The sequence below is a fragment of the Choloepus didactylus genome, chromosome 4, assembly GCF_015220235.1.
Source record: "Choloepus didactylus isolate mChoDid1 chromosome 4, mChoDid1.pri, whole genome shotgun sequence".
Lineage (NCBI taxonomy): Eukaryota > Metazoa > Chordata > Mammalia > Pilosa > Megalonychidae > Choloepus > Choloepus didactylus.
In genome coordinates, this window is record NC_051310.1 from 96,077,213 (window position 1) to 96,091,309 (window position 14,097).

General features: G+C 39.0%; 1 protein-coding gene across 6 annotated transcripts in view; it reads left to right on the plus strand.

The window, feature by feature from the left end:
• The window catches only part of ADAMTSL3 (ADAMTS like 3), a 389,485-nt gene that overhangs the window by 319,512 nt on the left and 55,876 nt on the right, over nucleotides 1-14,097 (plus strand). For all 6 annotated transcript variants that reach the window (XR_005216378.1, XM_037833191.1, XM_037833189.1 and 3 more), the window contains 2 exons: nucleotides 4,729-4,856; nucleotides 8,314-8,442. Coding sequence is in view for 5 of the 6 variants with exons in the window: in XM_037833191.1 (XP_037689119.1) it covers nucleotides 4,729-4,856; nucleotides 8,314-8,442 (257 nt within the window). In the remaining variant the exon portion in view is untranslated. The remainder of the gene's footprint in view (nucleotides 1-4,728; nucleotides 4,857-8,313; nucleotides 8,443-14,097) is intronic.

The window sequence follows — 14,097 nt, forward strand, 5'->3', positions numbered from 1 at the left end:
GAGAATTTGTATCCAATAGGATTATTAAGGAAAGAAGCTATAAAATGTTAGGATGTGTTTTTCATGTATGCACTAGAATTTAAAAAATTAAACTGTCATCTTATCCCAATCACTATTATAAAAATGTCATGCAAGACTGGATACAGTAAGACTAAGTTTAAACATGTATAGGCTCTCTTTTTGCTGAGCCCTTAATGTTCAAAAATAAAATAAATATAATGCCATTTTTAAAGTAAGCATATTAATAGAATCCTTAAATTATGTATGAACTGCAAGTCAGATTTTACAGAGCCTCCATATCTAGGAGATGCAGTGTCTCATTTGATTCTCACATCAGTGAGTGTGGCAGGGCAAGGGTTAACAGTTCTTTGATGATGTCACTGAGAAACAGGATCACATGACTGAGTCATGACCAGTCAGAATGAGGGACCATGTGTCCTGAACACCACCTGTGATGTTTGAATATCACACAAATAGTACCCTTAGTAATAAGATTGAGTATTCATCTCACATAAAATAGTAAGGGAAAAAGCGTTATTAATCACTTTTGCATTCTTGACTGTCTCCAAGTGTTGCTATTTGTACACAAATGACCACAGACATTTTGCTTTCTTTTTATTTGCATTTAAGAGCTCAAGGTGCACCTTATCCGACTCTAGGAATTGTTGAGACACAAACAAGACAGCATATATGAAATTGTTTTGCAAACCGTAAAGTACTTCAAAAATGAAAGTTTTATTTGTATTATGTCCTTTGTACATTGAACCCAAAGTACAAAACATCAGAGGAAAGCTAGGTAAAATTCAACTTTTAATGATAGATTATTAGGCCTATGTCTTGGAATGAAAGGTAGAACAAATGTAATTTGGGACGCTTTTATCCTGAAACTGTGAGCACAAGAGTGCAATAAAGTTTAAGTGGAATGAATCTTAAAGGTCACCTAGCTTAACAGTTCTCAAACCTTTTAGTCTTAGACCCCTTTATACTGTTAAAAATAATTGAGGAATCTGAAGAGCTTTTGTTTACATGAGTTACATCTATAGATATTTACCATATTAGAAATGAAAACCAAGAAAACTTTAAAATATTTGTTTATTAATCCATTTGTAAGTAACAGTGTATATGAAAAAAAATTGGTCTCATACAGATATGTTAGTTGGAAAAAGAAAGACTATTTTAATAGCTCTTCAGATAATTGTGGATATTCTTCTTTGATATTACACTAAAACTCAACAAGTAGAAGTTTCTAAAAGGTTAGTTGCAATGTGGAATCTGAAACTATCGATGAAGTTTTGGTGCTTACATTACAGTCCATTGGTCTATCTTGCACTTTGAGTAGATCCTTTGAACATGCATGGTTTTGAAACATCATGCACTGGTCATTTAGAAAAGTTATGCATATTTTATTATCCATTATACAATATTTAAATTCTCTAATATCATCACTCATCTCATCAGAAAAATCTTTAAATTCTGGGAATCTGTCAAGCTCACAGTGGTTCATATGAGTTTTCCAAAATTCTCATTTTGAAAGTTTTGAATTTTAGGATGGGTGACAAATACTGTCAGCTGTTTTCTTGAATTGGTCAGCTCATTTTGTTCATTAAGAGCAAAGCAAACAAACAAACAAAAACTTCTGACAACTATCCAAGTCTGAATAATAATAGCTTGTCTGTCAGTCATTTTTTCAAATAAAAAATGATTTTCCCTGAAGAAAGTGGCTGGTTCCGCTAGCAACCAAAATGATTATACCAACGTACAATGGCATGCAGGAGAAATGCTTTTTATGTACTTTCCATTTTGTCATATAGAATATTAAAAATTAAAAGCAACATATTTTATAAGCCATATGGAGTTGCTTAAAATCACTGATCTTTACATCATATAGAAGCACATCTGAGTGGAATGTATCATGTCAAAACCTCTTTAGATGAACTCCAGGAGTTTCAGCCTCAGAAACTAATGTTAATTCCAGTGTACTCAAGGGTCGAGACTTTGGAAAATTCATAATTTTTGCTGCTTTGTTAAGGACACTGTTAAGTGAAATTGGCATTTTTGTTTTTACTGCAAGCGTGTGGTCATCAAGAATACAGGAACTATTGGTGCACCTGGGTGCCTCTGCCCTGGTTCTTGCTAAGGCTCCAGCACTTTCCCCCATTGCTTTTACACCATCAGTGTAAATGTCGACAGTGAAAAAAAGCAAATAAGGTCTTAGTAATATCATGAAAATCATTTCAACCTCACAGACCTCCTGCAAGTTTCTTGAGGAAACCTGCGGACCACCCTTTGAGAAACTGCTGACATAGCCCAACAATTCCATTTCATAAATTATAAGGGAACAGAGGCTGAGAGAATTGATCAGTTGACCAGTGGCCACATAAGTACCAAAGTGAGGTAGTAGAGCATGGTCAGTTCAAATAAATAATTGTTACATTTTCATTAATTAATAAATTGTTAAATAGTTTGACTTGATCAACTGGAATTAACATTAGTTTCTGAGGCTGAAACTCCTGGAGTTCATCTAAAGAGGTTTTGACATGATACATTCCACTCAGATGTGCTTCTATATGATGTAAAGATCAGTGATTTTAAGCAACTCTATATGGCTTATAAAATATTTTGCTTTTAATTTTTAATAGAATAAGATCCATTTTTATTTTCATTTTTCTCTGAAACTTACCCAATTAATTTGTTCACCTCTTTAATTTCCTTTACGTAAAAAGGTTCTCACCTTTAAATATATTTTTCTGAATCTCACAAATCTTTTCAGTCAAAGTAATGCAGGAACAGAGTTATTTTTCTGATGACCTCTATCCAATGAGAAAAAAACTCTGTAGGCTTGAGTCACTGGACATCAGCTAGGTAAGAAATCTCTGCGAGAAAGGGAAGGCCATGAGTGGACTGATTGGGAATGGATCCCACAGAAAGATCACCTTTGTTATTACTTCAAGTTAAGAATACGATTGCTCAGCAGAAGCCAAAGTCAGATCCATTAAGGAGCTCTCTCTGCTGGTTCTCCAGCCCAGGGATTGATACAGGCTACAAACCTGGGTGGCCCCAGCTGGTATATATAAGGCTCATGTGTGCTCAGCTATTTCTGCTTGCAATGACTTTTCACCAGGTTGCTAAATGAGATCTGCAAAACAGAGGAATTATTTGAGAATGACTGAATCATAGAAACATAACTTTGAAATAATTTAAGGAAACAGTTTAGTGTGTTTACTTTCTAAGTAAGTTACTGGATACACTTAGGTTTTTCACCAGCAATTCCTCCTCAGTTGGGATTTGACCATGGAAGTCTAGGTCTGCTATATTCCTGTTCTTGATCTGGGCACTTCGTTGGTTTTCACCTCTGCCCCCTTTTGTATACTTCACAGGTATGTTGCAGGGAGATGTGCATCCTGCTAGTACATTTACTGTGTGTTATTATTCTCTTCTATTCTGATCATACATTTATTCATCAAAGGTTTTTGGGAACTTTCTATATAAAAGTCACTGCTAAATACTAAGAAGGCAAAGCTATGAATAAGATTAGCTACTTGCTGCTTTTGAAAGATCACAAACTAGTCAGAATAAATAAAAATTTCATCAAATAAATATGAGCCAGAGCAGAGGGAGGCCAGAGCAGATGGCAGACAACTCAAGGAGTATTGAAGGAAAGCTTTAGGAGGGAAATTACTTTTGATCCAGTACTCAGTGGGTAAGTTGGAGTTTGCCAGAAAGGGGGAAGGGCATTCCAAATAAAGTGAACAACATATGCAGAGCTGTGGGGTATGAAAGATCATGGAATGTTCTGGGAATTGTTAGAAGTGCATTATGGCTGGAACATAGAGTAAGCAATGTGAAATGGCAGGAAATGAGAGGTGGCTTAGCTCAATCCATGAAGAAAAGTACAGTATTTAGAGGTCAGGATAACCTGTGCAGCTAAGATCTTTAAAGTGGGATGGGGAAAAGAAAAAAGTAGTATATGGACTGCTGACCCAAATTATTCGGAAGCACCTTCAAATCATGAAGAAAAAAATAAGATAATAGAAGAGAGCAGGCACTCTTTCCTACCTCTCTGAATAATTATCTAATCTGTTAGGAAACCCTTGACCAACTCTGATCCTTGAAGTGGTATTTACATGCAGGCTTTTATGAATACCAATGATTGGGAAACCATATGGAACTCATGCAGTTCAACTCCGATTCTTAACAGCTTGGTCAGAATCCAGTATAAACTGTGGCCTCAGCATGGTTACCTCAACTGACTTCTTCAGACAGTGGTAGTGTGAGACAATAATCCATCATAAGACAGCCATAACCAAAGCCAATTCACTTCCAATGCGAAAATCCGAACTGAAAAACCACACCTGCATTTTGTTAGGAAGGATTTGGGAAGAAAATGAGGGTTTAACATCCAACAAACTAATAGCCTTGCTAGTTTGTCCTTTCTAAAAACGTGGTAGACCAAGCATCCAGAAAAGTTTCTTCACATGCAAAGTGAGATGGAAGACCGGATCTCCAAGAACCATCCAGCACTAACATTTCTATGAGTCTAAGGCAAGAGAAAGAGACCTTTCCACCCTCCTGGACTGTGCAGTTTTCTGCCTCTGGGCAGGTTGCTTGACAAGGTCATACTTTGGGGCCCCAGTCAGCCTGCGATCTGTGATGTTGCCATTTTCTCTGTGACTCATTGAGCCAGGGCAGTTGATAATGTTACATAAATGTGTTCTAACTGTTCTACAGAATAATTTTGGATGGAATGGGGAAAATGCAGATACAGAACCCTACTAGGAAAGAACAAGGAACATATGGATGCTCTGTAACTAATCATCTCGGTTCAGATGTGGAAAGTTCTTCTGTGCTATATGCAGGTAATGCCCATTTTCAAAATCTAGAAATGCTGTTTTTTGCCTTTTTTTTTTTTTAAAGCAGTTGTGCATTTACAGAAGAATCATGCAGAAAATTCAGTTTCCACATAACCCCCGATGCACACAGTTTTCCCTTTTGTTAAAATTTTGCATTGGTGTGGTAAGTTTGTTACAAGTGATGAAACAGTATTACTATAATTATGCTATTAACTATAGTTCGTAGTTACATTAGAGTTCACCTTTGTATCGTACAGTTCTCTGGGGTTTTTGTTAGAAATTTTTATTCTGGTAACATTATATACAACCTAAAATTTCCCATTTTGTCTACTTTCAGATATACAATTCAGTGGTATTAATTACATTCATAATTTGGGCCACCATCACCACCATCCATTACGAAAACGTTTCTGTCACTCCAAACACAAACTCCATACCAATTAACTCTCCATTCCCCACCCGCACCTGATAACCTGTATTCCAGTTTTTTGACTCTTATGAATTTACATATTCCAATTATTTCCTCAGTGAGAGCATACAATTTTGGTCTTTTGTAGGAATGTTTTTTGACATTAAACTCTAGAGCAGCAGTCCTCAAGCTTCAGAATGCCTCCGGATCACCTGGAGGACTTGCTAAAACAGATTACTAGACTCCACCCTGAAAGTTTCTGACTCATTCGGTTTGGGATGGAGTCTGAGAATTTACAGTTTTACGCGTTCCCAGGTCATGCTGGTGCTGCTAGTCTGAGAACCACAGTTTGAAACGGCTGCTCTAGAGCTTCCTTACTAGGAATTGGGCATTAATGAGCCAGGGTTTAATTGGCACAGGCAACATTATGGACTTTCATGTTTAAAGTTCCACCAGCCAAGGAAAGAGGAAAATTGTCCTTTAACTGTTGTTATATACCTCTCCTTGGCATCAGTGCTAATACCTAGAAACACTTTCAAGAAGTTGTAACTTTAAATTAGTGTATATTTAAACAGGAGGTGGACAATGTTATTTTAATATTACAAGGTGCTTTTATTATAAAGGAGCTTTTTAGGTGGTAGAGTTGAAGGTAATGCTTCCTTGTGGCAAGTTTACATTCTGAGATTAAAAATAAAACATGAGAGCCATCCCTCCATTCCCTCCTTTGTGGTTTCTGTTATCTATGGACTTAGGTAAGGAGAGGGGCAATATCAAAGATTGGAATCCAGCATTAATCAACCAAGTGTTGGACTTGGTGGCAGGCACTTCACGTCTGTAAACTGAAGAGGTTGGACCAATTGATTTTAAGAGGTCCTTGAATCCATGTGGTTTGAAGATCCTGTGTCCCTCCCCTGACTGCCTTCCCAAGGCAGGGCCTCCAGGCCGTAGTTTTCAGTGCCCTGATGCTGCCCTGTGGTTCCCTCCTATGGCAGCCCCTCTGAGCATCAGCAACTTTTGGAGAAAGCCTCAGTTCCAAAGCTTTGGGATTCCTGGGAAGAAGGAGAAGCCCCACCCCTACTCCCACCTGGCAGCTCTTAAGCCCGTCCTGGCATGATCCAGGTTCCTGATTGAGCTGATGCCAGGTACTCAGGGCCAAGAGGACAACCAAAGCCCTCTCCCAGCTGAAGGGTTCTCACCTTTTCAGGTGTCAGGATGGCTTTCCACTGCCCGCACTCAGGCACTCCAGGAGAGAATGGAATATGTGGTCTCCCGACCACCACCATTCCTAATTCTCATCCCAGAATATGTGGTTACTGGTACAACTAGCTGAAAGATCATTATTCATACATTCCTGCATGCAGGAATGAGGCTTAGGCATTGATAAAACAGGGTAAGGAACTGTAGCCTCTCCCTCCAGGAGTTCACATGCTTTTGGGGAGGAGGCAAACCTGTCATTACGGTAGGGCCAGTGTAGAGGAATGCTTTATCAGCGACCTCTCTGGAAAGCCCTTCTTAACCCCTGCAGGCTACAGAATGAGCCCTGGGCAACTAGCACCTTTCTCTATCTCAACATCCATCACCCTGTATAGTGATGGTGTATGCCATCAGATCATGAATTCTTTGAGGGTATGAATTGGTGTTTTTCCAACACCATATTCCAATAGTTCAGCTGAGACCTGGTACAGAGAAGGCACTCAATATGTATCCTGACTGAGTTAGTGGATGAATCTAACTAAGTACACAGTCCTCAAATTCTAGGGAAATAAATTCCCTGAATGGGTTCTTGACGCTTAGTGACCTTGTTTTTATCATTATTTTTTTCCATGCAAGTTTCCTGCTTTTATGTGAATAAAATGCTAACTTTGAATTTCTCTTGCAGACAGTTATAATCTACTTGTAATAACCTCATATAGTCTCATAACTTGGGCACTTGAGACATTTTCTCCCATGAGATTTTCTGCAATGTAGAGAGAGAGAAATAATGTTTTAAGTTAATATTCACAGTTAATATTCTTTAAGTAGTGAGTGACTATTTCAGATTGAAATGAATTTAAGTAAGTTAAGAAATGGCTTCTCTGAACCACACACCAGGTTAGAGGATGGCAGTTGGAAGGGATCTAAGAGACCTCCTAGTTCAGTCTTTCCTTTGACTGGGACGAAAACTGAAGCCCAGAGAGGGAAGATTTTGCCCCAAAACACATACCGCTTGTTAGAAGAGGCTAGACAAGAACTGTGGCCTCCTACCCACGTGATCTTTCTCTGGTACAGCTTTGAAGAAATTCTGAACTCTAATCCTATTCTGGCATCGACATGTCAGCCTGGTTCTGGTTCACATACAGAAAGACTTGATAAGGGATGTTTTAGGTACCGCAATTGTATTAAAAATATCGGCTTCAGCAGATTTTGTGGATATCAAGATCAGCAGTGCCTCTCATCTTGTTACCCTAGTAAGGACCACAGAGTGAGCACTTGGTAAATGTTTTAATTGGAAAAGACAGTTCATTAACATTGTTTTCCTGGTGTAAGGGGACTCCTGGAGGCTCCTCTAACCAGGATAACTCTTACAGGGGTCAATAGACTGTGTCAGGACCTTCTGCTCCATCAGCCCTCTTTTCCAGTGTCTCATATTCCTCCTTCCAGAAAAAGAGTCAGGTGACCCCAAGCCCTGGTTTGTCTGTTGCCAAGGCTGCACTGCAGAATCATTATCCCTGCTCTGCCATGCCTTCTTTGTTTCTTCTGAATTCCTTCTTTTTCAAATTGTCAAAGAGGAATTTGCCCTCAATTTTGGTTATAAAACCAAAATATTCTCATAGTCTGTATATGGTTATTGCATTGCACCTCTGTGGATATCTCTGAATTCATCCAACCATTCGTCCTTCCACTGGCCTCTGCAGGCTGTGAAAGTGCAAGTCCCTATGTTGGGTGCCATGGAGGATACAGAGAGAAGCAGGGCTTTGCTCTTGCTCTCAAAAGCTCAAGGAAGTTTACCAAATGCAACATGGTTTACCAAAGAGGAAAAGCCAGAACCTAACATAGTTTCCTGCTCCCTTTAAGACGCACCTGTCATCTTGTCTACTGAAAGAAATATCACCAAACCAGAGCACAGTCATCTGTCCATCGTGGTTGGAGGCATCGTGGAGGCAGCCCTACAAGCAAATGTGACAATCTGGTGTCCTGTAAAAGGTAAGTGTGGCTATTTCCAGTGGGAGGGCGCGTGGCCAGCCCAGTGCTGCCAGGAGACAACAGCTGGAGTTTTTTGTGTTCTGGACCTCAGCTTAGTAGGCTTAGAAATCTTATTTCTCAGCACACTGACAGTGGATCTGTCTCCCAAGGGTGAGCTCACACCAGCTCGTGAGACGGATACATAAAGCAGAACACCATTGATTTGTTTACAATGAGGATTATGACCGCCATGCACACTGGAATGTTCATATTGGCAAGACCAGCACATTCGGTCCTTGTAGGCAGGTCTACACTAGAGGCAAAATTTAGGCAAATGGTTGCTCGATGCATATGGAGTCAGAGTGAAGGTATTTGTTAGAAATTGTCAGATGTATTCTACAGCTTAGAGGTTTGAGATACTCACCTACCTAGGCAAAACCAGGTCAGGGAGCAGAAATGTCAAAGTCCACTGCCCTATAGCTCCTCTATACTAGACTGTCCTTGAGTGGACATCAGGAGCCTGTGCCTCGTGGCTCTTTCTGCTGTGTCTACAACTGCAAATAAACCTCCCTTATAACTAACACATTCTTTATTTAATAGAAATAACATGTTAGTCTGACTTTGCCTTGACCTAGTGCCACGCTGCCTCTTTAAGCCATGGATTCCTAAGTCTTAACCTGGGACTCACAGATGTGTCAATGGGCCCATGAATCCTCAAACTGTAGAGAAACATTATATGTTGCACACATACATTTTATAGGGGGGGTAGGGAATTTGTGTAAATAGCTTTTATCGATTTCTGAAAGAGACTTGTGACTGCTTCAAAATTATCATCTATTTTAAGGCAACTTTGCATGCCATTTTCATGTCATTTGCTGTGCATTGATTTAACTCTTCAGGCAGCTATTATTTCCCTGGTTTCTAAGTCCCAATAGGATACCCAGTAGTTGCACCCAGTTGATGATTCTTGCCTAAGCTGTGACCCGGATAGCCCAGGGTAACTGGAGGAGCCATGGCTGCCATTCTCGGTAACATTGTGAAGGTCTGTGTACTGAAAGGATGTGGGCTGCACCATCCAACTTTCAGGCTCTCCCTTCTGTATATTGGTCAGTCACTTGCCATGTTTTCAAAGCTGCACCTTTGGCTCTACAAACAGTAGAAATTTGTTAACCCCCAAGGTATTATTTTTCACTCCTTGGAAGCCCCTGTGGTGTTTGGCCTATACAGACTGTTTGAAAAAAAAAAAATCCTTCCAGCCTCCCAACTGACTCCACCCACAAATATGTGAGTTTTTTTTGGCAAAATACACCTACCATTACAGAATGGATCTACATTCTCTGGCCCCAGTGAGGAGAAAAGCAGAACAGAGCTTTGTAGTTGCCAAGCCACAAATGTCTTGCGTTTCTACAGCCCTACACCTGTAGAGGATTCTGCAAAATAGATCTGACTTCTATTAAGAGAAACCTCAACTTTTAACATTATTTCTAAATTTCTTCCTTCCACAAGCATTTAACTTAAGGCTTTCAGGGGAATGAGCCATTGAAAAGATTGTGGTTTATTATTTGCTATCCTAAGTCAGGAACTGGATTTGGTGCCAACTGTTTGTGTGGGTAAAGCCTCTCAGAAAGACCATCGAAGTTGCCTCTGTTTTATTCTCCTGTCTAGGCTCAATCAGAATCTGGGCGGCTCCGATTCCTCTCCCCAACTCCAGCAGCCCCTTCTCCCCTGTGCTGTTTTGCCCCTGGTGACAGCACCGCCTGCCTCCAAGAGGCTGCTGTGTCGGGAGTGCTCATCTCCCTCTTTCCCCCTTCCACTTTCAGCTCTTGCTAGGAATTATTCCTTTTGGTACGTCTTTACTGGGCAGTCATCCCCTATTGACTCAGACCCCAGGAAATCATCAGGAATCCTTTCCTTCTCAAAATAAACCTACTTCCAGATGCACTGCAATCATTTTGAGTTGTGTTCCATTTTGAATAACCTGTAGTGAATTTATAGTGTTTTCTTATGGGCAGAAGCCATAACTAACTTAGCTTTTTATGGAAGAGTCACCTTTTTAAAGGCAGATGATGAAGTCAACAAAAGGTCAAAAAACTCAGTTCTTTCACTAGCTTGTATATGACCATAGGTAAATCTGAGCCCTTCTTACCCTCAGTTTCTCATCTCTAAAATAAATATACCCGATAAGAGGAAGAAGGGACTTTGGATATCATCTAATCTGTTCCCTCATTTTATTAATGAGGACATTATAACATTTATAAAATTGAATACTCCCTTACAAAATTACATTTTCATATTGCAAATTGGGGTTATTTCTGTAAACCAGCGGCATATATAATATTTTATTTTTTATTTGCCCTTAAAATATATTCTAGTAATTACAGTGAGCTCATTTTTGTAGATCCTGTAGCACATACTCATAATTTCTAGACAGACTTACATTTCTTTGATGTAGTCAAATATGTTGTATTCAACTCATACGGTATAGATATCAATATTGATGGTCTCTAATCACTCTTAGGTGATATTTCCAATAATTATATCAAATAATAGAAGCTGCAAGTCCATATATTTCCAAAGGTTAAAAGTTCTAAGTTGCAAGAGTTATTTGGCTTACTCTTTATAAAACTTTTTTCTAACAACAGAAAAAAAAGTTTAAACTGCACTCTGTCTGCCACCTTCTGGTAAGAAAGGAGAGCTCTTCTGAAGAAAAAGACCAATAAATATTAGTAGCTGCATATTTATTACATTTTCCTGTCAATGCATAGTAAGAACATTATTTATCCTATCATTTTCTGGTGTGTGTGTGTGTGTGTGTGTGTGTGTGTGTGTGCGTGTGTGTGTGTGTTCTGTGTTGCTTTCTTTATCCTGCTCCTTAAGCTCATGAGAGAAGCAGATGATACGAGGGTCTGCTCTAGTGCATTCTTGTAGCTTCTCTGTAGTCTCCAAGGTCTCATGGCCCACAGATTGGGATCGTGTTGAGCTAGGAAGATGGTGATTCCAAAATGGATGGCACTGGCAAAGATGCCAATGGTCAGCCCCAAGAGCAGGAAATCTCTTAAATACAAGGTACCTTAGATCAAAGTGAAATTGTCTGGAAAGGTGAAAGATGCCTGAAGGCTAAAAGTAAGCTAAAGAATAAAAAATGTGTTATAATGTTAGTTATAGAAAACCTCCTTTAGGAGGAAAACTTCTACAACAGGGGACTGCACCTGAAATCCTGCCAGGCAGCTGGTACACATAGGACACACAAAGGATACATTAGCAACAAACATAGATGCAAATGAATAAGTAAAAGTTTAAGATTTTCACAAACTGAATCCAGCAATGTATATGACTAAGGAGAGTTTGTCCCAGGAAGGCAAAAAGATATTTTGTAACATTTAAGAATATCTGTTTTTAAACAGATGGTCGCAGTGTGGGTTATCTGAAAGCAGAAGCTGAGGTGGAGTTTGGTGTGCAGGGTGTTTATTAGTTATCAACACCTGTGGAAGGGAGAGAGCAAGCAGCACTGGCCAGAGCATGATGGAGAACTGTGATGCAGGCCCACAAAGCCTAAGCACACCCAGGGGAGCTGTGAAGCACAGACGGTTCCTCAGAGTTGCCTCTTCATGACCCATGGTGACCTAGCCTATATGTGCCGGCCTCCATCAGATGTTGGATGTGGGCCTTGCTGAAAAGGGCACACTCTTGGGTGAGCTGAGGTAAACCGTGGAGTTGACAACTGGAGGCTGTCTGCTGACAGCACTGTCATCACTAAGTCCTTCCTTGGAGGGGGACCTGGGCGGAGTGTCTCCATGTCTGCCATAGAGAGTCAAGGAGAGAAAACTTATAAACGTCTTAATAGACACAGAAAAACATTTGATAACTGCAATATAAAATGATACTAAAACTCCTAACAGTGATAGAAGGGATTGAACCTGGCAAAAGTACCTGGCAAAACCCTTAGTAAACATCATACTCACTTTAATGGTGAGATGTTGGAAACATTCTCATTAAAGTCAGGAAAAAGATAAGGATCCCCTTTATCACTGCTTCTGTCCAATACTGTTGTAGAGGTACTGGCCAATCCAAAAGATAAATGAATTTTTTAAAAGGAAAAGGAATTATAAGAATTAGAAGTTTTCTTCTTATTTAATGATAACATAATTGTATACATTGAAAATATAAGAGAGTATACACATAGTTTTGGGTATGTAAATGCAGTGCAAATCCAATGTTTTGTTTAAAGCCCTTTCAGGATCACTTAGAACTTAAGAACCTGATCTTTTAATTAACATGGAAGAGCAAGGACCAAGAATAGCCCAGACATTTTTGAAAAAGAACAAGTTGGGAGAGATTTGCCCTTACTACCAGATATAAAGAGTTGTTATAAAGCTAATTACAATAATGTGGTTTTGGACAGAGGATAGACAAATCAATGGAATGGAATATAGAGTCCACAGTAGATTCAGGCATGTACAAAAATTCAATATTTAATAGCAGTAGAATTAAAAGTCAACAGAGGACAGACTATTAAGTAAATGGTGATAGGATAATTGGCTATAAATATGGGGGGGAATCTCCACCCAAAATAAATTATAACTCATTTAAATTCCTGAAATAGTAAAAGCATAAAACTTTTATAATACAATATAAGAGCAATAGTCATGAATTTTGGATGGGGAAGAAAAAAATTACAAGTCATATAAGAAAATATCTATGAGATCATTGTGGTAGTTGCACAATTCTGAATATACTAAAACCAGTGAATTGTACACTTTAAAAGTGTGAATTTTATGGTATTTGAATTATATTGTAACCTGTTTCAAATATCAATAAATTTTGCTATATTAAAATTTTAAGGTTCTGAGAGAAAACATTGGTTTTACAGTATCCAGAATATATGAACTCCTGTGAATCAATAAAAATTAAAACCCAACATAATGAGTAAAGTATATCAACAAGTGATTATCAGGAAAAACTTTAATGACCAATAAGCATATGCTAATGTTCTCTTTCTCACAAGTAATCAAAGAAATTAAAATAGTACCAAGATTCCATTTCATACCTATTAAATTGGTAGACTTGGAGTTTGACACTGCCAAAAATTGGCAAGAACATGGAGAAATAGGTCTCATGCACTGTTAATCAGAATGTATATTGGGAAGACGACCTTAGAGAACAATATCACAACATTTGGTCAAGTAAAAAATACTCAAAACCAGAAATTCGACTTGCAGATACAGACCTTGTGTGCAAAGAGTTACAAGATATTGCGGCTTTGTTTATAATAGCAGAGAGAGAGACACAAAGACAGAGAGAGGTAAATAAGACACAGAGAAAAGAAAAACAACCTAAATCTCCATCAGTGGGAAAAAGGACACATGATAAAATATCCAGTCACTGGAATACTATACAGCAGTAAAAACGAATGAATTAGGATTGTGGGAAGATGGCAGAGTAGGGAGCTCAGGACTCAGTCCTTCCACCAGAACAACCATTAAACAGGCAAGAACCATCTGAAACAACTATTTTGAAACCCTGGAGGCCAGAAGAACACTGTATCTCATCCAGGAAAGAGCAGGAGAAAGAGGCTAAAAAATTAAGGTAAAGAGTGTTAAATTGTTCTCTTGGCACAGGGGCTAGAAGCACCCATCCCCCACTCTTGTGGCAGACCACTATAGAGTCCAGCCCCTG